This window comes from Suricata suricatta, chromosome 3 (assembly GCF_006229205.1).
Source record: "Suricata suricatta isolate VVHF042 chromosome 3, meerkat_22Aug2017_6uvM2_HiC, whole genome shotgun sequence".
Classification (NCBI taxonomy): domain Eukaryota; kingdom Metazoa; phylum Chordata; class Mammalia; order Carnivora; family Herpestidae; genus Suricata; species Suricata suricatta.
The window spans coordinates 31,760,318-31,786,788 of record NC_043702.1 but is presented as its reverse complement, the minus strand read 5'-3'; the positions used below and the strand labels follow the sequence as shown (position 1 = coordinate 31,786,788).

General features: G+C 34.9%; 1 protein-coding gene across 1 annotated transcript in view; it reads left to right on the top strand.

Annotated features, from left to right (window-relative positions):
* Positions 1–22,656, top strand: part of BMPR2 (bone morphogenetic protein receptor type 2) — a 201,451-nt gene extending 178,795 nt beyond the window's left edge. The window contains exons 11-13 of the mRNA XM_029934043.1: positions 9,894–10,066; positions 12,115–13,394; positions 15,251–22,656. Of these exons, the coding sequence (XP_029789903.1) occupies positions 9,894–10,066; positions 12,115–13,394; positions 15,251–15,501 (1,704 nt within the window). The 3' untranslated portion in view covers positions 15,502–22,656. The remainder of the gene's footprint in view (positions 1–9,893; positions 10,067–12,114; positions 13,395–15,250) is intronic.
* Positions 22,657–26,471: the final 3,815 nt, after the last annotated feature.

The following is a 26,471-nucleotide window of genomic DNA, read 5'->3' as shown; positions in this document are numbered from 1 at the left end:
TTATAATACTGTAGCTATTATTAAATAATTTGTGTTTGTCTACAGATTGATCTAGAATTTAAAATAAAAACATCAGAAATTATGGAATTATGATTATGTAGACATCAACTGCACAAATATTATTGTGCTTGAACTCATAGAGAAGGAAGTAAAAATCCAATGTTATTTACTATAAGCCTCTGCTGCTTGAGGAAAAATGTTTCAAAAGTCACCATCCACTGGATTCTCTTTGATATATTTGGCACTTTTTTCTTACTTCCTTCTTAATAGATTCTACCAAGAAGCAACATTAAAAAAAAAAACACCTCATTCTTTTTCTTGTAGATTTTTTTTTGATGATGCCTCCTTACGTTAAATGTGTTAATATGAGCATGGGTAGCATGAGTCCTTGTACCCTCAAAAATGTTTCTATCTTATCCCCACGTTTGTGTTATAATTTGGCCAGGTAATGATTTCAAGATCAAAATCACGTTTTCTTCATAGTGGTTCCTTTGAAATCACTACTACTCTGTTGTCCTCAAGCATTCAGACATCTTAAGAACTCTAGAGCCAACCAGTCTCATTCTGTTATTTTTTATCTTTTTGTTTTATCCCCTTGTTTTCTTGTCTCTATAAGCTTTTAAACCTTTTATTTTATCATTGAAGTTATCAAATTTCACCTGGATATATGTAGGCATGGATCTTTTCACACATTTTGCTTTGCACTAGACAGGTTTTCAGTTTGAAAATTCGGAAATTTCTTTAATTCAGAGGAATTTTCTTGTATTATTTTAAAAATTTGGGCGCCGAGGTGGCTCAGTCAGTTACGCATCCAACTCTTGATTTCGGCTCAGGTCATGGGTTTGGGCACACTTAAGGCTCTGTGCTTACAGTATGGAACCTGCTTGGGATTCTCTCTTTGACTCTCCCCTGACTCACATGTACCCACTAAGCTGATTTCATGTCATGAGCCCCCACTTCTGTTTTCCTGTCATTAGGTAGGAAACATTTTAAAGTTTCTTTTCTTTTTTTCACTATTTTTTCTGCTTGTTTTTCTTCATCATTGTTAATAATGATAACCCCTTTATCTCATTTACCCAAATGTTGGATATCATTATTTATGTATTTGCAGTTAGAGTCTCTTGTTGAAACACTCATCTGATTCTGCCTGAATGTCTATATTTTTCTCTAATCATCTTTTATCTCCTCCACAAATTTTAACATTTAAAGGGAGATAATTTATTTAGATTAAAGATATATATTAAGATATATAATTTGTTGGGGCACCTGGGTGGCTCAGTTGTTTGCTTTCGACTTGGACTCAGGTCATTATCTCACAGTTCTTGAGTTTGAGCCCCACATCAGGCTCACTGCTGTCAGCCTGTCAGCACAGAGCCTTCAGATCCTCTGTCCCCTTCTCTCTGCCCCTCTCCCACTTTTTTCTGCTTGTTTTTCTGCTATGGATCTGCTTTCTGTCACCAGTTATTTGTATATATTTTCTAGAATTTTTATATAAGTAGAATCATACAGTATGTATGTACTGTTTTTATCTGGCTTCTTTCACATAGCATAATTATTTTCAGATTTATCCATGTTGTTATGTGTGTCAATAGTTTATTCCTTTTTATTGCTAAGTAGCATTACTTTGAATAGTTATACTACAGTTTGTTTACCCATTCACTTGATGGTTGATATTTGGATTATTTTCAGTTTTTGGCTACCACATTTAAACCTCCTATGAACATTCATATGCAAATCTTTGTATGGACGTATGCTTTCAGTCTCTTGGGTAAATTCCTAAGAATAGAATAGGTAAATCATGTAATACATGTCTGCATAACTTTTTGAGAAAGTGACAAACAGTTTTCCACAGTGGCTGTACATTTTACATTTCCACCAGCAGAATGAGAGTTCTATCTAGTTCCTCCACACCCTTGCCAATACTTGGTATGGCCATTCTTCTTAATTTTAGATATTCTGATAGGTATGCAGTAGCATCTCATTATGATTTTAATTTAAATTTCCCTAGTGACTAGTAATATTTAGCATCTTTTCACTTGCTTTTGCCATCCTTTGATGACATGTCTGTTCAGGACTTTTGCCTACTTTAAATTGGATTATTTTTATTAATATTAATTATTAATAATATTTATTATTAAGTTTTGAAGTTCTTTGTATATTCTGAATACAAGTCCCTTATCAGATACATGATTTGAAAATATTTCTTCCCAGACTGTGGCTTGTGTCATTCTCTTAACAGTGTGTTTATAGGAACAAAGGGTTTTAATTGTACTGAAGTCCAATTTATCAATTTTTTCTTTCATGGATATATTTTTGGTTTCATATTTTAGAAATCCTTGTGTAACCCAAGGTCTCAAAAATTACCTTCTGTGTTGTCTTCTAGAATTTGTATAGGTCTGTGGCCAATTTTGAGGTTGTTGTGTGTCTTGTTTTTTGGATCTTTTCCATACGTGTGAGGTACCAATCAGTATTCACTTTTTTGCATATGGCTATCTAATTGTTCTGGCACCATTTATCTTTAGAGACTATTTTTTCTCCATTGAATGAATTGCCTTTTTATCTTTGTCAAAATTTCATTGTCCCTATGTATGCAGGTGTATATCTGGACTGTATTCAATTTCATTGACTTATATGTCTGTCTCAATGCCAGTACCACGGTCTTAATTACTTTACCATTATACTTGTCTGAAATCAGCTAACATTAGTAGTCCTCCTCCTTTGTTTTACGTGAACTTTTTTTTTTTTTTTGACAGGAAACATAAGAGAGGGGGAGGGGGAGAGAGGGGGCAATGAATCTAAAGCAGGCTCCATGCTCAGTGTAAAGCCTGATGTGGCGCTTACTCCCATGACCCTGGGATCATGACCTGAGCTGAAATCAAGAGTAAGATGATTAACTGACCAAGCCATCCAGGCACTCCTCTACATGAATTGTAGAATTTTTCAATTTCTACATTGAGCCTGCTGGGAACTTTATTAGAATTTAATTACATCTATAAATCAATTTGAGAAGAATTGACATCTTAGTAATTTGAGGCATTATTCATATAGATTTATAATTATTATTCTATGCATTTGTCTCTTTAAAAATATTTTTAAGTTTTATTTATTATCTTGAGAAAGAGAGATGGTAGAGAGGCAGAGAGAGAATCTGAAGCACTGACAGTGCAGAGCCCAGTGGGGTCATGGCCTGAGACAAACTCTCAAGAGTTGAATGTTTAACCAACTGAGCCAACCAGGCACCCATGTGCATTTGTCTCTTAAGTTATATTGAAAAAAAGAAGGGTCACCAACCAAAAATATGCTAATACTGGCTTTTATCTTTACTTATGTGTAGTTGTTTTGTTTTGTTTTGTTTTGTTTTACCAGTGTTCTGTATTTCTTCATATGGCTTCAAGTTATTGTCTGGCCCTTTTACTTGAACCTGAATGATCCCCTTTGGTATTTATTATAGGGCAGCTCTGCTAGCAACAACCTCACTTAGCTGTTTTTTAAATCTAGAAATGTCTTAATTTCGCCTTCCTTATTGAAGGATAATTTTGTTTGATAATAGAATTCTTAGTTAACACTTGTTTTCTTTTAGCACTTTAAATATGTCATCTCTCTGCCTTTTTGGCCTTCATGATTTCTGATGAGAAATTGGCTATTAACTTTTATTGAGGATCCCTTGTGCATTTCAAGTCACTTCTTTTTTGCTGCTATCAAGATTCACTCTTTATTTTGCTTTTTTTAGTTTGATTATAGTGTGTCTCTGGATAAATCTTTTAGAGTGCATCCTACTTAGAGTTCATTGAGTTTCTTGGATGTGTAGATTCATTCCTATTATTAAATTTAGAAATTTTTTGACCATTATTTCTTCAAATATTCTTTTTGCCCCTTTTTCCTTCATCTCTTTCTGGGGCTTCCATTATGTGTATTTGGGCATAATTGATGGTGCTTCACTAGTCTTTTAGGCTCTGTTTAATTTCCTTCATTTCTTTTTTGTTTCTGTTCCTCAAGATAGCATAATTTCTTCTGTCTTCAAGTTCACTAATTCTTTCTTCTCTCTGTTCACATCTGCCATTTGAATCACTCTAGTGAATTTTTCATTTCAGTTTTTGTATGTTTAAGCTCCAAAGTGTCTTTCTGGTTCTTTTTTATAATTATCTTTTTATTGCTATTCTGCATTTGTTGGGATGTTGTTTTCCTGGTTCCTTTAATTCTTTGTCCATGGTTTTCTTCATCTTCTGAGCATATTTCATCTCTTTTCTAGTAACCTCAGTATCTTTATCCTCAGGGATAATTACTTTAATTTCTTTTTTCCTGTGAATAGTCCATACTTTCTTGGGTTTTTTTGGCATACTTTGTAATTTTTTACTTAAGACTGGACATTTTGAATATCCTGATGAGCAAAAAAGGAAACAAAAGAAAAAAAGAAAAGAAAATACTCTCTGGGTCTTTGCAGACTGACTTTGTGTTGAGGCCTTCCTTTAACATTTTCCAGACCTTTTACAATTCTGCTTTAGCTTTCACTTTCTGCTAGTGCTGAGCCTAAAGACAGCCAGTTATAAAAGCTTATTGTCTTCTCTGAGCATGCATCACATCCTGGATGTATGCATGGATTTTCTAGGTTTCCCAGTACATACAGGAGCTTTTCAAAACCCCCATTCTCCACAGTCTCTCACACTCCAGCTTTCTCTCCCTCACTTTCAGCATTTGTGTTATGTGGTTCAATTGTATTTTACACCAGGCTTGTAATACTTGTTCATTTGACATTCAGTGATTTCAAGGAATGTTCTCCACTGAGAGAGTTCTGACTTAGGCACAGTAAAGATAGGCCCCTTTCATGGGTCTTCAGGGAATTCATAGACCTGTCAAACAGATAACACAATTCCTTGGAAACAATGTCACTTTCCTCCTTCTTGGACCAGGTACCCACATTGGGAATTCCATCTTCATATTTTACTTGGTTGCTAGAAATATTTGACCAACTTTCAGAGCTTCAGTAGGGTTGATCCTGACATTTTTTTTCTTAAAAAGTTGTGGGAGTTCTTTTTTTCTTTTCTTTTATAGTTTATTGTCAAGTTGGTTTCTATATATCAACAAGTGCCCTCCTCCATGCCCATCACCTCCCTTCCCTTCTTCCCCAACCCCATCATCCCTCAGTTTATTCTCAGTACTCAAGAGTCTTTCATGGTTTGCCTCCCTCCTTCTCCCCAACTATTTTTTTCACCCTTTCCCTCCCCCATGGCCTTCTGTTAAGATTTTCCTGTTCCACTTTTAAGTGAAAACATATGGTATCTGTCCTTTTCTGCCTGACTTATTTCACTTAGCATAACACTGTCGGGGTTCTTTAGGTTTATTTTGAGAGAGTGCAGGTGAGAGAGCACATGCACGTGCAGGGGAGAGAGAGAGAAAGAAAGAAAGAGAGAGAGAGAATTCCAAGCAGGCTCTTCACTCCCAGCACAGAGTGCAATATAGGGCTTAAACTCACAAATTTTGAGATCATGACCTGAGCCAACACCAAGAGTAAGATGCTTTACTGACTAAGCCACCAAGGCACTCCAGTTCTGACAGTTTTTACCAGGATTTTTGGTACTTCTGGAGAAGAATATTCCCTGGTCTCCTTCCTCTGCTGTTTCACTGATGCCCTCATAAGTTGGGAAAATATTCTTCCCTCTTCCTTCTTCTGGAAGATCTGGGTAGAATTGCCATTATCTCCTTCTTGAGTGTTCGGTAGAATTCATTAATGAAGCCATCTGGTCCTGGTTTATTTATGGGTAAGTTTTAAACTACAAATTTATAGATACAGAAATCATCAAGTCATCTGTTATTTATTGAGTGAACTTTGAAATCTGTGTCTTCGAAGGAATTTTTCCATTCATCTAAATTGTCAGATCCTTTCTCAATATTTGTTTAAAGACCTTAAACTAACTCCCCAGTGATGACTTAATTTTCCTGTTTCTATACAGTTTATTTCCTTAATCTTCTTTTCTCTACCTTTTTTACTTACTCGGGGACATTCAGTATTACTGTACTTACTTTTAGAACAACCATCTATATCCAAATCATTATTTAGGACTCTCAGAATCTTGCTTATAGTCAACCTCTTTAAATTCTCAGCTATTTTTCTTATTTTTCCCTTCCCCTATTTCATTATATTAATTTACTTCTAAATCTTTACTTGTATAAATGACTTATTAACCATTATTTATACTTTGGAACTTACAATAGTTGAGAGAGCACATGCACGTGCAGGGGAGAGAGAGAGAGAGAGAGAGAGCGAGAGAGCGCACAAGCGGGGAAGGGTGGAGAGAGAGGGAGACACAGAATCTGAAACAAGCTCCAGGCTCTGAGCTGTCAGCACAGAACCTGACACGGGGCTCAGACTTACAAACCATGAGATCATGACCTGAGATGAAGTCAGACGCTTAACCAACTGAGCCACCCAGGCGCTCCTTGGAACTAACATTCTTTTTTTTTTTTTTTTAATGTTTTATTTATTTTTGATACAGAGAGAGACAGGCATGAGAGGGGGAGGGGCAGAGAGAGAAGGAGACACAGAACTGGAAGCAGGCTCCAGGCTCTTAGCTAGCTGTCAGCACAGAGCCTGACGTGGGGCTCAAACCCACGAACGTGAGATCTGACCTGAGCTGAAGCCGGAGGCTTAACCAACTGAGCCACCCAGGTGCCCCAGGAACTAACATTCTTAACTACTCTACTGTACTACCTCAAAATAGTGCATTTGTACTTCTTGTTTATGTGCCCTTTGTCCATATTTCTGTCATTTTTTAAATGTCTTGTTACTAGCAAGCATCACAGAAATTCAGCCAAGAAACATCGATGCTAAAAATGGTGGGCGAAAAGGTAGATAGAGAACAGTATATTTACAGAGACTTTAAGTATTCTTCCACCCCAAAAACACTGATTAAAAATTTAAAAGCCCCCCTGATTGAATATAAAAGGGAGAAATAGAACTTTACAATAGAGAAAGAAACCTGGCAGACACCAACTCAGACATGTGATCAAGGTTAACTGTGAACCACGTGATAAGATGCAGTGAGGAGAACACAACATACCTTCTGTGATTTTTCTGCCAAAGTTTCAAACCTTGAATCTAACCATGAGGAAACATCAGTTAAATGGAGATTCTAAAAAGTAACTGGCCTATAATCCTCAAAAATGTCAAGGCCATGAAAGACAAGAAAGTAAATTTGAAATAATTTCAAAAGAAAAAGAAAAACTTCTCATTTCATAACTTGAGACCAATTCATTTTATCAAACCAATATCAAAATCCACTAAGATAAATGTATAACTAGTTTTTAGAGGTATGTTTATTTAAGAAGTTAAATAAATCCAAGTCAGTTTTAAATCCATTACATACAATTTTTTCTCATGTTTATGGATTTCACATTTAGAATTTGACTACTTGCTAAAATTGATTTGTAATCCCCAATTCAGTACTCTGAACGCTTTTATGGTCATTCATGGATATACACAGAGCAACGAAAAGCTTCAGTCATCAGATGCACATGTTCCCAACTGAGATCAACAAGGCACTCTGTCTTTTTGTTTTATCTCTTAAACTATAAACAAGTGTCCTTTTTGCTATTTGTTTAGCATATTTTTCACATTTGCAGCATTTTGTTAGTGATTTCTGGGTGAAAATAACCTTCACATGTAGTGCTGACGTGCTGAGTACAGTGCTCCCAAGCGCTCAAAGGCTATGATGTGCCTTTTGAAGAAGAAAAATATATGCTAGATTTACTTTGTTAAGGGGTGATGTAGAGTGCTGTTGGCCATGAGCACAGTTAATAAATTAATAAATATTTTTAAAGATGTCTTTAAACAAGGGGCGCCTGGGTGGCTTAGTTGGTTGAGCATCCAATTTCTGGTCATGATCTCACAGTTCTTAGGTTCAAACCTCACTGTTCGTGCAGAGCTGCTTGGGATTCTCTCTCTCCTCTCTCTCTGCCCCCTTCTCAAAATAAATAAACTTTAAGAAAAAAATATGTCTTTAAACAGAAACACAAATGAAACAAGATTATGTATTGATCAGTTGGCAAAAATCTTGTGGCCAGACACTCACAGGAGTCTAACCTTGTATTTCCCCTAGGAGCAATTGTTCACTAATTCAGCATTTACAGCAACTTTGTAGAACATAACTACCATAAATAATGGATTCAGCTATACTTCTAATATAAACACCAAATTTCTATCTCAGAGTGATACACAGTTGCCCTTAAACTCCAGATGATCAGTATCTATTCTTTAGGTTTTTCTAAAATTTGAGAAATAGATTATTATTTAATGAGAAGATTATTAATTGACTGATATCTATATCTATTGTTTGAATTTAAATTTTTACTCAGTAATCAGAGTCTGGAACATATATTAGTATAGATTTCAAAATTCAATATAAATTTTGGGGTACTTGGATGGCTCAGTTGGTTGAGCATCCAACTCTTGATTTTGGCTCAGGTTGTGATCTCATGGTTCATGAGTTTGAGCTTCGTGTCTCTGCACTGACATTGCAGAGCCTGTTTGGGATTCTGTCTCTCTCTCTCTCTCTTTCTCTCTCAGTAAATAAATAAAGTAAAAATTTTTTCAATATAAATTTCAGCCTGAAAAGACATAGTCATGGATTTGTGCTGTGGCAGTGAGGCAGGCAGCTTAGAAGAGCCAAGGGAGCAGGAAAGATGGTGTCAGGAGTGGGCCATGGTGCAGGTATTCATTTAACATATGCCCAGAGTAAACATCATTAGATTTCCTACAGGTTTGGATCTGTTTGTCACAGAACAGAGATTATTAGGAAAACACTAAAAATGTTGCCAAGATTGCTAACAAGGATTTTAGCTTAAAATAGGCTTATGAAATAAAATGTTCAGATTAAGTATTGCATGGAATATATGCTAAAAAGTATTTGCAAGTTATATGAAATTAAAATTAAGTGGTATTATATATTTTTATTTGTTAAATTCAACAACTGTTAACTTTATTTTTTTTTAAGTGTTTTAAAGACACAAGAACTATGAATATCAGCAGGTCAGAAGCTTTGAAGCTCAATAAAAATAAATCCAACAACAAGTCTGAAAGATTCTGGATGGACAGTTTGTCAAATATACAAAATCTGTTTTTTACTTTAAGAACATTTTTTTAATGTTTATTTTTGAGAGAAAGAGAGACAGCGTGAGCAGGGGAGGGGCAAAGAGGGAGAGAGACATGGAATCCAAAGCAGACTTTAGGCTCTGAGCTGTCAGCACAGAGCCCAATGTGGGGCCTGAACTCACTGATTGTGAGATTATTACCTGAGCCAAAACTGAACACTTAACCGACTGAGCAACCCAGGCATCCCAAAATGTTTTAAAAAAGAAGTTCAAACCAACTTTCCCCAAGAGGGAGACTATTGTTCATTACTGATACAGGTGAATACTACAGAATAAGACTGCTTTAGATACTACCATTCAAACTAGTTTAAAGAAAAATAAAATGCCAACCCTTTAAATTTCACAGTTAGAATGAAGTACTCTTTACTAAAAGTAAAAAAGCTCACCCAGAGATTGAAGATAGCCTCGTTCCAAATTCCATCAAATTCAAAGCTCATTTTTGAAGTGGGATTAGAGGCTATTGATCAAAATAACAGGCCTGTGAATGAATAATGACAAACCTGTAACCTTGACAAACCATGTAACTTTTTACAAATACTTACATTTATGGGTACTTATTTAAAACTTAAATCCTGCTTGCTTACTTATTCCTCATCTTTTGAGAAATGTGACCCTTTACAAATCTTTGAAATCTAAAATGTATGATAGCTGTGTAAAATATTGGTTAAAGAACATTCTTTTATCTCATGTCACTAAAAATCTCAGTACTTATATTTCTTTAAAGATATACTGCTTGACATTTATTATAGGCAGTGAGGTCACTCAAGGAGACAATCGAAGACTGTTGGGACCAGGATGCAGAAGCTCGGCTTACTGCACAGTGCGCTGAGGAGAGGATGGCGGAACTTATGATGATATGGGAAAGAAACAAATCTGTGAGCCCAACAGTCAATCCCATGTCTACTGCTATGCAGAATGAACGGTAAGACCTAGAGGGGTTTGGCATTCATCAGCAATATTGAAAACTGAGACTAAACAGAGAATAGGAAAAAAATACTATTAAACCAGTCTAATAGGGCAATGATTAATTCACACACACTAACATCATAATTTTAATTTCAATATGCTCACTTTTTCACAGAGATTTTTGTTTGGTAGAAGTTCAAGATAGAATCTGTTTTTCTGTATCTCAAAATACAGTAAAAAGAGGCTCGTCTTTATTATTATTAATGCTCCTACTTCCCTAAAATAATAAAGGTAAAACATTTTCATAGTTCCAAAAGTTTATAAACACTTCTACAAAAATTGTCTCATTTGTTGTTTGTTATTATCCCTCTTTCTCTTGTTTTCTTTTTTAATTTTTAATTTTTATAAGAGAGAATAAAACTATGAACTCACCTGTGTATCTAACCACTGTTTCACTGGAGACTAAGGTTTCCAGGCTTCCTATCCAATGCTCTTTTGTATAGAATATACTACTATTACTAGTACATGAAAGCAATTCATAAGATCTTTCTATCCCATCATGAATATTTCTTTATGAGACATTTCTCTGTTAGAACTATGTTTTTTTTGGTTTTAAATAAAGGGCTTTAAAATTTTTCTTTAAAAAATTGGAATTTTCTGTGTTCCATGTTTTGGGGGGGGTAATTTCCCCTCTAAGTTATTTCATTTAAAACAGGTAAAATTTTTTCAGAAAAGCACCCAGGAAAGTGTTACCAGAGAAAACTGAGATAAAAATCTACTTGATTATTGAATTTTTCCCTATTTTCTATTGTTCTGATTTCTAAGAGCAATTTGTATTATGAACTGTTGATCCAAAGTTGGGTTTACACTGCTTATGTTTAGAGTTTTAAGTACTTTTGAACTTTTCCTGAATGGTAAGAAGAAATTCTTGATGTGACCCCCCCTCCTTGTGTTGCCTATTTTTTGTGCACACGCACACACACACACACACACACACACACACACACATACACATACACACACCACCGAGTCCTACGGCTCTATGCTTTTACATGCTGTTTCTCATGTCCAGTAACTTCTAGTTTTCCCTAAATCGTGGTTCATCCCATAGTCATTCTACTCTAGGTTTCATTGTTTTGAACCTTAACCCCAGACCTCCTTTCCTTGTGCTGTACAACTGTTTTTTTATTCTTCACTTTTTTTGTTCTTCACCTGCCTGTCATTCCCCTCATAACTTTATCAGGCTTTCTGTATAGCACCTCTTTTCCTTTAGCTGCTGTTTTTCTTGTATGACATTTTTATATATTAATGTTGCCATTGTTTAATTAAAGCTACCCCTGGCTTTTATTTTAAATAACCTAAATAAGTTATAGTGTAATGCTCAAAACCGTTCACTCTCAATGTGTGTTGATGGCTGTGAAGACCTGGAAAGCAGTTCTGAATTGTTCCTTTATCTGAATGTCTCACTCTGCATTATACTCATAGGCTATAGGACTTTGAGTAATATGGCTCAGTTTGCCCCCAGGAAGATGCATTCCATTGCTAGACTGCCTCTTAATGGAAGCACTTTGGTACAACCTAAAAGCTTATATTCTTTATACCATTTGGCCATTGGAACGTAATTGGTAATGTATTTGTTGAGTAGCCACAATGATGTATCTAGGATTGTAGGAGTACAAAAGAAATATACACCATGGCTCCTCCACTCATGCAACTTTATGTCTGGTTGTGCAAGAATACAATTCATAAAAATGTATTTAGTAGTGTTATAATACTATAGGGGGCATTTTTAAATTAACTCTTAAAAATAATGAACATCTCTGAAAATCATATCTAGATCTACATAAGTTTTTTAGTAGTCTTAAATCATATAAAACTAGCATTTAGCAAATTATTAATTGATACTGGATTATGTGATCAGAATTTTTAAATAATTCCTAGAATAATGTGGGTTAGGAATAAAATAAAAGAGTAGTTCATACTTTGATATCAGAAGTCAAGTTTGTAGGGTCAGTTTGTCATAAATGTATATTCTCAATGTGGCACTTTTTTTCTTTCTTTAAGCAACCTGTCACACAATAGGCGTGTGCCAAAGATTGGCCCTTATCCTGATTATTCTTCTTCTTCATACATTGAAGACTCTATCCATCATACTGACAGCATTGTGAAGAATATTTCCTCTGAGCATTCAATGTCTAGCACACCTTTGACTATAGGGGAAAAGAACCGAAATTCAATTAACTATGAACGACAGCAAGCACAAGCTCGAATCCCCAGCCCTGAAACAAGTGTCACCAGCCTGTCCACCAATACAACAACCACAAACACCACTGGCCTCACTCCAAGCACTGGCATGACCACTATATCTGAGATGCCATACTCAGATGAAACAAATCTGCATGCCACAAATGTTTCACAGCCAATTGGGCCAACCCCTGTCTGCTTACAACTGACAGAAGAAGACTTGGAGACCAACAAGCTAGACCCAAAAGAAGTTGATAAGAACCTCAAGGAAAGTTCTGATGAGAATCTCATGGAACATTCTCTTAAACAGTTCAGTGGACCAGACCCACTGAGCAGTACCAGTTCTAGCTTGCTTTACCCACTCATAAAACTTGCAGTAGAAGTGACTGGACAGCAGGACTTCACACAAGCTGCAAATGGCCAAGCATGTTTAATTCCTGATGTCCCACCCACTCAGATCTATCCTCTTCCCAAGCAACAGAATCTTCCTAAGAGACCTACTAGTTTGCCTTTAAACACCAAAAATTCAACCAAGGAGCCCCGGCTGAAATTTGGCAGCAAGCACAAATCAAACTTGAAACAAGTAGAAACTGGAGTTGCCAAGATGAATACAATCAATGCTGCAGAACCTCACGTGGTGACAGTCACAATGAATGGTGTGGCAGGTAGAAACCACAGTGTTAACTCCCACGCTTCCACTACCCAGTATGTTAATGGAGCAGTACCATCTGGCCAGACAACCAATGCAGTGGCACAAAGGGGCCAAGAAATGCTACAGAATCAATTCATTGGTGAGGATACCCGGCTGAATATTAATTCCAGTCCTGATGAGCATGAACCTTTACTGAGACGAGAGCAACAGGCTGGCCATGATGAAGGTGTTCTGGATCGTCTTGTGGACAGGAGGGAACGGCCACTGGAAGGTGGCCGAACTAATTCCAATAACAACAACAGTAATCCATGTTCAGAGCAAGATGTTCTTAAACAGGGTGTTCCAAGCACAGAGGCAGATCCTGGACCATCAAAGCCCAGAAAAGCACAGAGGCCTAATTCTCTGGATCTTTCAGCCACAAATGTCCTTGATGGCAGCGGTTTGCAGTGTAAGTGCAGGGATCATTTAATGTCTCCTGCTTGTTTTTTGGGACCATTTAAATAATTAATTAGATAAAATCAAATTGTGTTTCAATTAGCAATTATTTATTTTTACCACTTTTGGAAATAAAATAAACCACTTGGTTGGACCTCAGAAGTAACCAGACTCTTGAAAAAAGTAATTTTTTGTTGCTGATAATGAAATAGTGTCACAATAGTCAGAACAATTACCAACTTAATACAAAGCTTATGCAGCTCCTAATTTATGATGTAGTTTACAAACTTGCTGTGAATCATTGAGATTAAGTAAATATGAGTTTAAAAGCTTCAGGTAAGGGGCACCTGGGCAGCTCAGTCAGTTAAATGTCTGACTTCAGCTCAGGTCATAATCTCACAGTTGGTGAGTTTGAGCCCCACATCAGGCTGTCTGCTGTCAGCACAGAGCCTGCTTTGGATACTTTGTCTCCCTCTCTCTCTTCCCCTCCGGTGCTTATGTGCTCACTTGCTCTTTCTCTCTCTTTCTCTTTCGCGCGCATGCTCTTGTGTGCTCTCTCTCAAAAATATTTTTTTTTTAAGTACAATACCAGTAAGACTTTTGAAACAGTTTGTTGAGTATATTAATATCTGTTATAGACACATGTAGATTTTATCAAACTAACCTTAATCTTAGAAGTCCAGAGAAAATTCAGAAAAGGTCACTATAAAAAACTAAACTTGTTATTTATTTATTTTTTTTAGTGTCATCTTTCTCAAGAGATGTGTTGAGCCTCCTACATGCCTATAGCATTGTATCATTGAGTCCCCTAGAAATCTAAACAAATAACTTGATACTTGGTTTTTGGTTCTAAAGAGGTTATAACACAAGACAGGAGAGCTTACCAAAAATTTAACAGTCATCATTATACAAAATAATGTATAGACTGACAGCACTTTATGAAAAAAAGCAAAGTCTTGTTTTATGGTTGTTGCCAAAGACTACAAAATGGGCTGAAAGGATTTAACTCTCAAAAATTAATCAGTAGAGGGACACCTGGTTGCATGTAAAACATGCAACTAGATTTTGGAGTCATGAGTTCAAGCCCCACATTGGGCATAGAGCTTACTTAAAATATTAATTAGTAGAATCTAGCCCTTTACTTGAGTGGCTTGTATCATAAATCCGTTGACACAGCCCTGTGGCAGGGCTTCATATAAATAAAATGTCAGGTGTAGGAAGGGGAAATTACTAGAAAATTTATATTATAGTATTTATGTCATTCTTCTGAAAATATTATATGCCAGGTGCCTTTAAAATTTGATTTGTTTGGTGGGTGCCTGGGTAGCTCAGTCAATTAAGCATTTGACTCTTGATTTTGGCTGAGATCATGATCTCACGGTTTGTGGATTTGAGCCCCACGAACCTCCTTAGGATTCTGTCTCCTTCTTTCTCTACCCATCCCCGCTCGCTCGCACACATTTTCTTTATCTCACTCTCAAAAAAATTAAATTAAAAAAAGTTTGATCCTCTGAACATTAAGTGGAATAGTTAAATGCATTTGCCAAGTTAGTGTCACTACTTGTGTAACCAAAGGATTTGAGAATACAGCTGAAAAGTTTTTATTTTCTCCCGTTTCTGCTTGCCCTATAGAATAATTCAACCAGTTATAAACCAGCCAATTATAAAAACCTTGGACTTGAAGAGTCTCAAAATAAGTTGATTAAGTTTTTTCTAGAAAATAATTACCTGGCATCATGAATTTTAAGTAATTACTATTAAAATCGCCTGTAGATATTAGTCTGATCTGCACTTAAATTACAGCCCTAAATTTGTACTATTAAATAGTTTCTTTATATATGGTTTATTTTTCTGTACTTTTATTTCCAGTAGGTGAATCAACACAAGATGGCAAATCAGGATCTGGTGAAAAGATCAAGAAACGTGTGAAAACCCCCTATTCTCTTAAACGGTGGCGCCCATCCACCTGGGTCATCTCCACTGAACCTCTGGACTGTGAGGTCAACAACAATGGCAGTGACAGGGCAGTTCATTCCAAATCCAGCACCGCAGTTTACCTTGCAGAAGGAGGCACTGCCACTACTATGGTGTCTAAAGATATAGGAATGAACTGTCTGTGAAATATTTTCAAGCCTATGGAGTGAAATTATTTTTTGCATCATTTAAACTTGCAGAAGACATTAAAAAAAAAAACTGCTTTATCTTTCTGTCAGTATCCCCTTCCACCCCTGCAACAGGACTTGCTTTAAATAGATTTCAGCTATGCAGAAAAATTTAGCTTATGCTTCCATATTTTTTAATTTTGTTTTTTTTTAAGTTTTGCACTTTTGTTTAGTCTCATTAAAGTAATATTTGTTTGTTATGACCACAGAATTATATGTGTGTGTATCAAAAGTGGTCTCAAAATATTTTTTTAAGAAAAAAAGCAAAAACAATGTATTGCTGATAATCAGTTTGGACCAGTTTCTAAAGGTCATTAAAACAGAAGCAAATTAAGACAGGTTTGACTGCAGTGGTGTCTGGTATCCATGTTTTATTTCTGGGCACAAGCTAGTGTATATGTTGAACTGTTCTGAACATATTATCTGTTGGACATTCTTTTCTCTTGTGTTTCGTTTGAACGTGCAATAGTCTATAGTCCACAAATAAGCTTTCTTATAAGCTCTCTTCCTAACAGAGCACGCATTCTTCCATGAGTACATTTTTCTGCCCCATCCCCCATACTTTTGGCAGGTCAGTTCTATGACAGTGAATTTTGCACAAGAGAAAGCAGCTACCTGATTTCTTGCTTTCTCTCTCCTAATGGAGAATGCAGAAACATTGTCTCAAAGGGCTCTAGAGGAGGAACTACCAAAACCTAATTTGAAATGCCATTTCTTTTAACCTTCCAAGTCCTAAACGTTTCTTTCCAGGCATTTTAACAAACATATTTGGTTCTGGTTTTTGGAAGTTCATAAGAGAGCATAGAACAAAGTAGATGAAATCAAATATTAGCCTTTTTTCATTTTATTTTATTTTTATATGTATGTCCATGTTCCATATTCATTTATTTAAGAAGCACATTTTTATCAGAAAACTTATAGAGCTATACTTATATGGAATTTTTAAGTAGGTAGATGGTTAAGACTACATATTGTTATAACCTTCATTCTCTGAATAGGCCTTCTTTGACTCAAATAAAATTACATTTCCCATTTAAAATAACTTCAAAAAATAATTTGTAGTTTTGAACTGGTAGTATCTTTTTATTTCCTTCCCAAGCAAAGCCTGGTGACTTTATCTAAAAACAAGTCCCCTTCCCATGACCTAAAACACTGTGTGGAAAAATCATTCATCTGGCATGCCACAACCCTATGGACGGAAGGATTGCTGCCAAACCTATCACTGTTGAGCAGACTGAGGCTTACCTCTCTTTTTTCATAACTGTTTCTTCTTTTGGTCAGTTTTTCATAAGATTTTTGATATGTGAGAAGCATTTATTATTTACATTATAATAGAATATACCTTTTAGTGATAACATGTTATGTATTCTTCAAATCATATTGTCTTTAAAAGCTTCCTTTGCTTCTTTCATTACTGGTAACTATCTCTAAACAACACCTCAACATGTTTTTTTAATAAAGCACTTTATGTCAAATAAGGGACTTTTTTGTATAAGCACAAATTATTTTCTATCAATTTGCAAACAGTGATGATCTCACTTAATTTTTCCAAATTCTCTAGATAGACGTTGTTTAATTAAGTTCAAAGATTTCTCTGGGAGATTAAAAAAAAAAACTAAGAGGAAAACACAAATCCCCATATTCTTGCTTTTAGGTTTTTAGCTCCTGAACAATATTTTCTCACTCATATTCTTTGATCTTTATCATTTAACTAAAGACAACCTAAATTTAAATTTCCCAATTTTCTTCCAAAATATTTATGACATTATATAAGCCTTTTTTTTTGCCATCTGCTATGATCCTATGAGTTAGATGCTACATCACTTAACATTTATTCTAATGGATGGCTGAACACAGTTTTGAATTTTTAGAATTAAGATTATTTTTCTAGTGCCCACGACTTCCACCTTGTATGTTTTATTGGCCCTTCTATTGATTCAGATCCTTAATATATGCCAGTCTTCTGGCATAATTAGTTATTCTTCTATCTATGAAACAAATTATATCTTTCCCACCAAATTTTCTCTTAGTTCTCTTGCCTTTAAATGTCTTTTACTGCATTTCAGAATATTATTTTCAAACATTTATAAGATATCTGTGAGTCAAAATAAATTATATTCCTTCTCTAATTGAGAGCATTGAGCATGAATGACCATTTGAGGTCTAACTGATCTTTTCCTAACAGAATAAGAGTGGTCTTACACTCTACTTTGTGTTTAGGCTAGTTGGTTGTAATTTTCTAGCATGTTTTTATGTTTAATAAAACAATACTTTCAAAATTAATATACCAAATTAAAAGAATCCTTATAAGTTTCCCATTTCACGCAAGCATGTTTAAAACAAATAGTTTTCTTTCCCTAGTTTTTTTAGTCAACTCTGGAAAAAATAGAAGTAGAAAGTGTAGACCATTTTAATAAATATTAAATTGCACATCAGACTGATTCAGAATCTGTAGTCTGCAAGCAAAATTACTTAAAATACTTGATAACTGTATTCATTTAATAAAGTTTCTTGAAGCTAATATTTAACTTATCACAAAATTTTGCATGTAAAAAGCATTTGGGTCCTTTTGAATAAACTATTGAATGAAATAATGAAATAAAATGTTTAATAAATAAATATTAAAATTCATTTTGCTAGTTTTACAACCTCAAAAGCATCATAATTGGTAATCAAATTCTAATATTAATCCCTTAGCTATCCTACTTGTATATCAGAACTAAGTCATTGAAAGAACTTGATATGAATTGTGTTTAAACAAAATAATTTAATCATAAATCCTAACAATGTTACCCTTTTTTAAATTCATAATTTGGGGGGAACATTATCAATGTATATTATGTGAAGGCACAGAAACTAAATAATGCTGACAATTTATAATATGCTGAATGCTGGGGTATATATACACAATCTCTCTTAATCTTCGTACCAACCATTTGAGGATTATAGTTAATATTCCCACTTTACAGATTGAGGAAACTGAAACTAAGAGAAGCTAAGTAATTTGCGCAAGTTCCACATCCTAGTAATAGAGAAAGCTAGATTTTAACCTTGGGTTTACTTCTTCAGATCTCTTTCACCCACACTACACTGCCTACACACTGTATGACAGGATGTGTAATATACTGACATTTTGTAAGAAATTCAGTTATTACACTCCAGCACAGTTGTGGCTTGTAAATAAGCCAAACCAGATACCTTAAAGACTTTAGAAGTTAGGCAAACATACAGCCTATGACATGTCTGTCTATGCTGACTATTGCTTGAAGAATAATTACTACTTCAAGATAAAGATCAATCCCACATCTGCCATCATAAATTTTAAAATTATTTCACTTTTCTCCATTCCTAATATTCTTAGATTGCAGAACTAAATGTAAAGTAAATTTTAAGAGAAAAGTGAAGATGACTTTTGGGAACAAAGACTTTCTCCTAAATTGATTCCATACTTGATTTGGAGGAATGAATTTAACATGGACTTTAAGTCTCATAGCCCTTTGACTCCATCTTGAAAATTTCTGCTTGTAGTGATAGAAAGATTTATTAATCCAGAAAACTGAGGACGATGTAGGAAGGATACAAGGATAATATGTTTCTTATAAAGAAGTTTCAGTAGCTTCCTTACATGTACACACTTACTCCAGAAAATATACATTGTTTCTGAATGTGAAAATAACTATACAAAGTTAAGAACACACAAGCAAGTATTTGTTTCAGTGGGAATTGTCACAACATTTGACAAGTATTTTTATTTAAAATATTTTCAAGTTTGGTATTTAAAACCAAATGGAATACCTCTAGACTGCAGTTATTTACTGAACTCTATCTACATTCTCTCTAAATCTCTCTTCAAATTCATTTGAAACAAAAAATTTCAATACATTTTTTTGTTTCTTTATGTTTATGGAAACAAATATTTCATTGGAGGTAGTTAGCTCCTAGAGTGTGAGACTGCATTGTATTTCTATACAACCTTTTATAAATTTATGTTGAATTTACGACCAGTTCATGCAGGTGATTGCGTAGCTATTCACAGATTGCTTTATCTATTACTTTATCTTCCAGGTTAACTTACTAGAATCTGTACACACATTCGTTGATTATCTAGACCTATTGTTCCAGAAATTGTGTAACACTCCCACATACACCCCAGGAGGTTGTTTTTTTTTTTCAGACAGATGTTTCTAAATATACCTTTTGTTCTCAGTTTGCTCTTCAGCAGATAAAATTGCATTTTAATTTGTAGATTCTGAATGATACAAACTTTAGCCAAAACTACATGATCTACTCTTAAATATATTCTTTGATTTAGTAAATCTGGCAAATCACTGTTTGAGCTAGTTACACAGGTGTTATTATCAAAAGAAGGCTTTTCTATAGCTTTTTAGATTAAACTAACATAGAAGAAAAGAGGAAATCTAAGGGTGCTCTGGTGCACCTACTCATTACTTTCCTTCAATCACCTCTTTCTGACTTACTGTATCTCTTGGTTATCTGACTTGCAATCTTCTGTATCATAAAATTTTTCCTCATGTCTGTTTTTTCCCTCCTGTTTAATTTTAAAAACATTTCTCTTCTCCAGCAGTACAAAAAAAGAGAGCGAGTTGGTCATCTTCTCCAGTATTGCTATTCTTCAGTATGCTTCAGGCTTCTCAACATCTAAGTCAGCTCTTCAGACAAAATTACTCTGGTTCCCATAGCATTTTCTTCTCAGCCCTATTTTAATAACTTTATGCGTAAGAACCTAAAATTATATTTTATGTTCTATTTAAATTCATTATTCTAGTTAAGTAATAGTTTAGTAGACTAAAGAATTAGGATGTTACCATTTGACAATGGGTCCAACCATCAGATTGTCAGAAAATGAGTACTTAAAGTTTATATTATCTAACATTTTCTATGATGGAGTTTTACAATTTTATATTCTCATTAGTTACAACTAAAAAGCCATGCATACATAATTGTATGTAATTTTGCCATTAAAATTTTTAACCTATATTGCAGCAAGCTTAGCATTGTGATTGAGCCACAACATTTTACATATTTCTCTGTATCAAATATTAAACACAAAATGCAAGATTAACTTTCAAAAACAAACCTTACAACAATTAGGTGTTATCTATGAACATTTCTGCAGACCACTTTTGAAATAATTATTTTGCAATATAGACTGGGCTATACCAATTTTCATTTAATATTTAAGTGGCTGGCTAAAATTTAGTGTGCATATAAAGCAAAATTTAGGATTTTATCTGATGGCTGATACATTTGAAAATAAATAATTCAGAAGAGTTTATGCTGTGCATTAAAAGTATGCCCCAAATCTATCAGATCTTAAAAATTTCAATTCCATTACTACTATGATGTTCATAATGTTACTATTAGTTATGGTGATACTTATTTTTAAACTTAATTTGCAACCCAGATTCTAACATTTGGGTAAGAGAGAAGGAATCTTTAGATATAAATCACATCACTAGGGTGTCTAGTTTATGATTGAATTTTTAAGCAAATTACTGGATTTTAAACAACTTCTTAAAAATATTTCAAAAGGCACCATATAGATTTGTTTTCATTTTATTTGTACTTTTAGATTTCAGAAACATCTTCATGTTTTAGACTCACTCTGTAGACCTAACATTACCTAAAAACTCAGGGCCCTTTTCATCCCTTTGCACATGAGAAATTTTGGTAGCAAACAAGCAATTAGTCCAGTTGAATATTTACACTGTTGCACACACAGTTCCTTTAATGTTTCATCTTCTGATTTGACTTAATTTTAATAGACATAACATCAGATTTCATTGATCATGAAAACTTGCCTCGTTTTATACTTACTGAATAGAGGGAAATGACTCAACTAATTGGCTACATGTTGCAGCATATTTAGGCTTTAGAGTGGAAACATCATCTTAAGACCATTTGTCTTCTTTGGGTAAATGGTTATACATGATGGGACAAATCATTTTATTTTGCTTTTTTAATGGGAGAACTTAATAAAGTAGTTCCTCAGAGATAAAATTTTCCTGAGGTAATTTAATATTATAAACTGTCCTCTAAACGTGAATTCATGAGTTTATGGCTTTAGGAATAGTTGGGATGGTTTTACAAAGGTAACCTATGGTAAGCTATTTATCACTTTGTCAGATCCAAATGTTCAAGCTCCAAACTAATATGCTGTGTACTTAAAATCTTAGCAGTGAAGTTATTTGTAACCAATCTCTTGTCTCAGGCTCTCTGCCTTATTACCAGTCCTCTTATGTATGATAGGAAAACATATTTTTAGAGAAGCTTAATAATAAGAAAGCTAAATTACTAAAAGATGCAATTCAAAGATAGGTTCCAGTTAATATTGAATTGCTTGGCTTCTGTGGCTTTTCTTTTTCTTGTCACATTTATTTATTTAAAGTTTTTGTATGCCTTGTTGTCATGTTTCCATGGAAATTATATTGTGTAAGTGTTTGTATAAGCTGGAATCATTCTTAATTTTCTGTTGATAATTTTTCAAATGAAGATAAGTGGATAATTGTAAAGTACACTAACTCTTAGGGTGTTGTAGTAGCTGAAACATGGAGATGTGTAGCTGCCATGCTTTTTCTGAATGGACAGGAGAAACATAAGCTACAGAGTATTCATTTCTGAGGATGCTTTTCTGGAATAAGAAAGGCTAAAAATATTGGCAATTCCTCAGAACCCTCTTTCTTGTTAACGGGTATCTTTTGTTGGTGTGTTTTGCTCTTACATTACAGATAGAATATCATATGAATTTATGAAAAATTACTTTCAGTTATTTTGCTTTTGTAAAAGCCGTCTGAGACCTTGCTATGCTGTATAAGTTGTGTTTGATGGATCAGTGTGAGTATGAAATAAAGCAAATCACTTTTCTTTTGTATTATCTATGGATGCCACTATGAAAGCTGACATTAAGCCACTAAAGAGTTTTTTATGAATAATTGTAAGTAAATGCTTTGATATATATAAACCTAAATAAAGATTGTATTGCTACAGAGACATTGGAGAAGGAAATTTTAAGACAGTTCTTTAGGTTTAAAAAAGGCTTGCTGTAAAATGGTGCATTATTCCATTTATTAAAGACCATATTAATGACAACAATAATTGTATCTTTTGATTTTATGAGGTCACCAGAAATTATGACTATTGGTGTGGTATTATAGGTGTTTTGTACCAGAGTAGTAAATGTCCTAATATGACTGTCATTACTCAGCATAATAATATTTAAAAAAACAACTAACATTAGAATAATAGTTGCATACTTTCTATTTGCCAGGCACTGTAGTAGTTTTTCTATATATGTTGATCATTCTCATAGCAATCCTACAAAATACATATTGTCCCCATTTCAGACATTTAAAAAACTGGTACTAAAGAAATATTGTCCAAAGCCACAGAACTGGTTTGAGATTCTAATGTATTTTTCACATTGCTTTGGAATACAGTTTTCAATCTCTGATTATGCCAAGAGAATTCAAAAATAAAAGTGAAAATGGCCCAGTGGTTAAATAGAATAGCCTGGAACATACATGAAGCAATTTTCAGTTATTGAAAACCTAGCAGGTACCAAAATAACTATCTCTATTGGCCTAACATTGTGTTTGTGCTAAACATCATCAAATAATCTTTTCAGTTAGGTCCTTGAATTTTTATAAGTCCTTGTTAAAATGCAATATGAGTTTTTGAAGGCAACACATTGTTTTTAACTCTAGATGAATGCAGTGTATTAGCTAAGTGTCTAGAACAGGGACAGGCATGTTATAAAAGAGTGCTAGATTTGGGCACATGGCTGATTCAGTAGAGTCATGTGAGCCTTGGTCTTGGGAGGTGAGTACAAGCCCCACATAGAGATTACTTTTAAAAAATTAAAATTTGGGGCATCTGGGTAGCCCAGCCAGTTAAGAAGCTCACTCTTGATTTCAGCTTAGATCACAGTCTCACGGTTTATGGGATTAAGTCCCATGTTGGGCTCTATGCTGAAAGCATGGAGCCTGCTTGGGATTCTCTCTCTGCCCCTCCCATGCTCATGCGCTCACTCGCTCTCTCGCTCTCTCAAAATAAATAAGCTTAAAAAGTTAGAATTAATTAATTAAAATATTAGCAAAAATAGAAGAAAAAAGGGTATTGGACATTTCTTATGTAGATATAAAGGAAATTTTTGCTTCAGGAGAAGCGTGGTCTACTCTAGTTAGCTCTATTGTCACCTTAAATAATATTTTAAGGATAATCAATTTGGAGTACCTTTTTCCTTTTGATTTGCATGCACAACCTTACAATACAATGTTGTAGGCACTGCTGCAATTCTCTACAGAATATTCAGGATGATAACTAAATGTCCTTAAGAGAAAATATGAATATGTTGGCTTGAGAAAAGTGCATAATAATGACCTACTGAAACTTTTAATAAGGATTTATCACAAGTAAAATTATTTTTATTTACACCTATACTTATCTGATCCATCTTCTTAGTTTACATCCTCTGTGACTAATTTAAGCTAGTGATAAATCTTTTAATTCTAATGATGAATCTTCCTCTTTATTCTCTAGTGTTTTTCAAATTAAATTCTATATTTGGATAGCTTTCATTTTATTGTTATAGTATATTACTTTTTTGAAATTGAATCACTGTTACTAGATACCAAAGGATGATATTATTCCTGCACCCCCAGGAACTTAAACCATTTGGTGGTGGAGGGAAGGCCTATACAAGAAATAGTTACGTCCAGAGAAGATGACATGTAAGTACCCAAATTAATAATAAACTGTATGCTCAATATGTATTTAAAGAGCCAAAGAAGACTTTTGTGAGGAAAAATTGCTGAGCAACGTCTTGAAAGGATGGGTGGGATTTCAATAGGAAGAGTAAAGGCAGAATATTTGAAGTGACCAGAGATAAGGGAGAATAGGGACTGAAAATTAGGCAGAACTCATTCTAAACATCTTTTAAAAGCCAGACCCAGATGTCTAGACTTGCTGTCATAGATAACAGGAAGACCATATTTTCTTTTTTTTAATAGTTTATTGTCAAATTGGTTTCCATACAACACCCAGTGCTCTTCCCCACAAGTGCCCTCCTCCATCACCACCACCTTTTTCCCCCCTCCCCTTTCCCCTTCAAGTCTCAGTTCATTTTCACCATTCAATAGTCTCTCAAGTTTTGCATCCCTCTCTCTCCCCAACTCTCTTTCCCTCTTCCCCTCCCCCTGGTCCTCCATTAGGTTTCTCCTGTTTTCCTGTTAGGACCATATTTTCTTAGTAAGGAAGGACCTTGACAGTAATTTGGAGAAATTTGGACTGATAGGTATGCAGGATAGATGGAGAGGAAAGTTATTGGACTGAGAACATGAGAGAAACAGCAAATAAAATGCAATTTCCATTGTGACCAGAAAATTCCTTTTTCAGAAGGGTATCAAAATACGTTTAAGAAAAAATTTTTTAATGTTTATTTTTGAGAGAGAGAGAAACAGCATGAATGGGGAAGGTGCTAAGATAGAGGGAGATGCAGACTCCAAAGTAGGCTTCAGGCTCTGAGCTATCAGTATAGAGCCCGATGCAGGGCTCAAACTCATGAACCATGAGATCATGACATGAGGTGAAGTCACATGCTTAACTGACTGAGCCACCCAGGCACCCCCAAATACATTTTGAACACCTAATGTATAATTGTAACAAGTATCATAGTCCCAACTTCAAGTTGCTCATAGTTGATTTGGAAAAAATTATAGTACAGGTCATAAGTATTATGGCAGAGTAAAAGTCCAGTGTATTATAGAAGTACATGGCAAAGATATCTAATCCACTGTTATCGAGTCAGAGATAATTTCTCCTTTTGAGAGAACTTTGCTCACTGTCTTAAAATATGAGTAGGAATTAGGCCCTATAGAGACTTGAGAGGATGCAGCTTTTCCAAGAGGATGGGAGGTTATTAAATTGGAGTGGAGTTTGGGATACTAAGGGAAAGTATGAAGAGAAATGGCCCAGAAGAATTCAGATGACCCAGATGGGACTATATCATAGATGGGCTAGCATGCTATGCTAAGAGTTTGGACTTCTGGAAATCATTGGAAGAATTTAAGCAGAGGAGGTTCAAATTAGGTAACTCAGCTGGTATAAAGAATGAATTGAAAGGAAGGGACCTGATATAGAAACATGGAAACCAGTGTGGTACTGGCAAGAGATCATGAGAGCCTAATCCAAGGTTGAGTCATGAAGAGGAAGAGAAAGCAGAATGGTCAGGATTAAAGACAGGCAGTGGGGTCGCCTGGTTGGCTCAGTCGGTTAAGCGTCTGGCTTCGGCTCAGGTCATGATCTCATGGTTTGTGGGTTTGAGCCCCGCATTGGGCCCTGTGCTGACAGCTAGCTCAGAACCTGGAGCCTGCTTTGGATTCTGTATCTCCCTCTCTCTGACCCTTCCCTGCTTGCACTGTCTCTGTCTCTCAAAAATAAATAAAAACCATAAAAAATTAAAAAATATAAAGACAGGCAGTGGGACCTAGTGAACCACCAGGATGAGTACTGTAGAGATGAAGATTGTAACTTCAAGGTTCTAATATGGCAAAAGACTGAGAAAAATTAAAAGTATCAGAGAATGTACAACTAACTGCCTTTATAGGTTTTTTAAGTAGGACAGTTTTGACACCGTGTATTCAGATTTTTGGTTCCAAAAATATATGGAGACACCATTCATCTTTTACCTGTAGAAATGCTTCAAGAACAGAGCCTTCCCTAGGTAAGTCACATTTTATCTTTTTGAGTAAGTGCCTTATTAGACCAACGTGTTGCACATAGTATTGTACTAGGGTATTGAGGATAGCCCTCCCAATAAAAATGAGTATCAAGAATAGCTGTAAAAGGATCAACAGCAGGAGAGCCTGGATGGTTCAGTTGGCTAAGTGTCCAACTTTTCTTATTTTGGC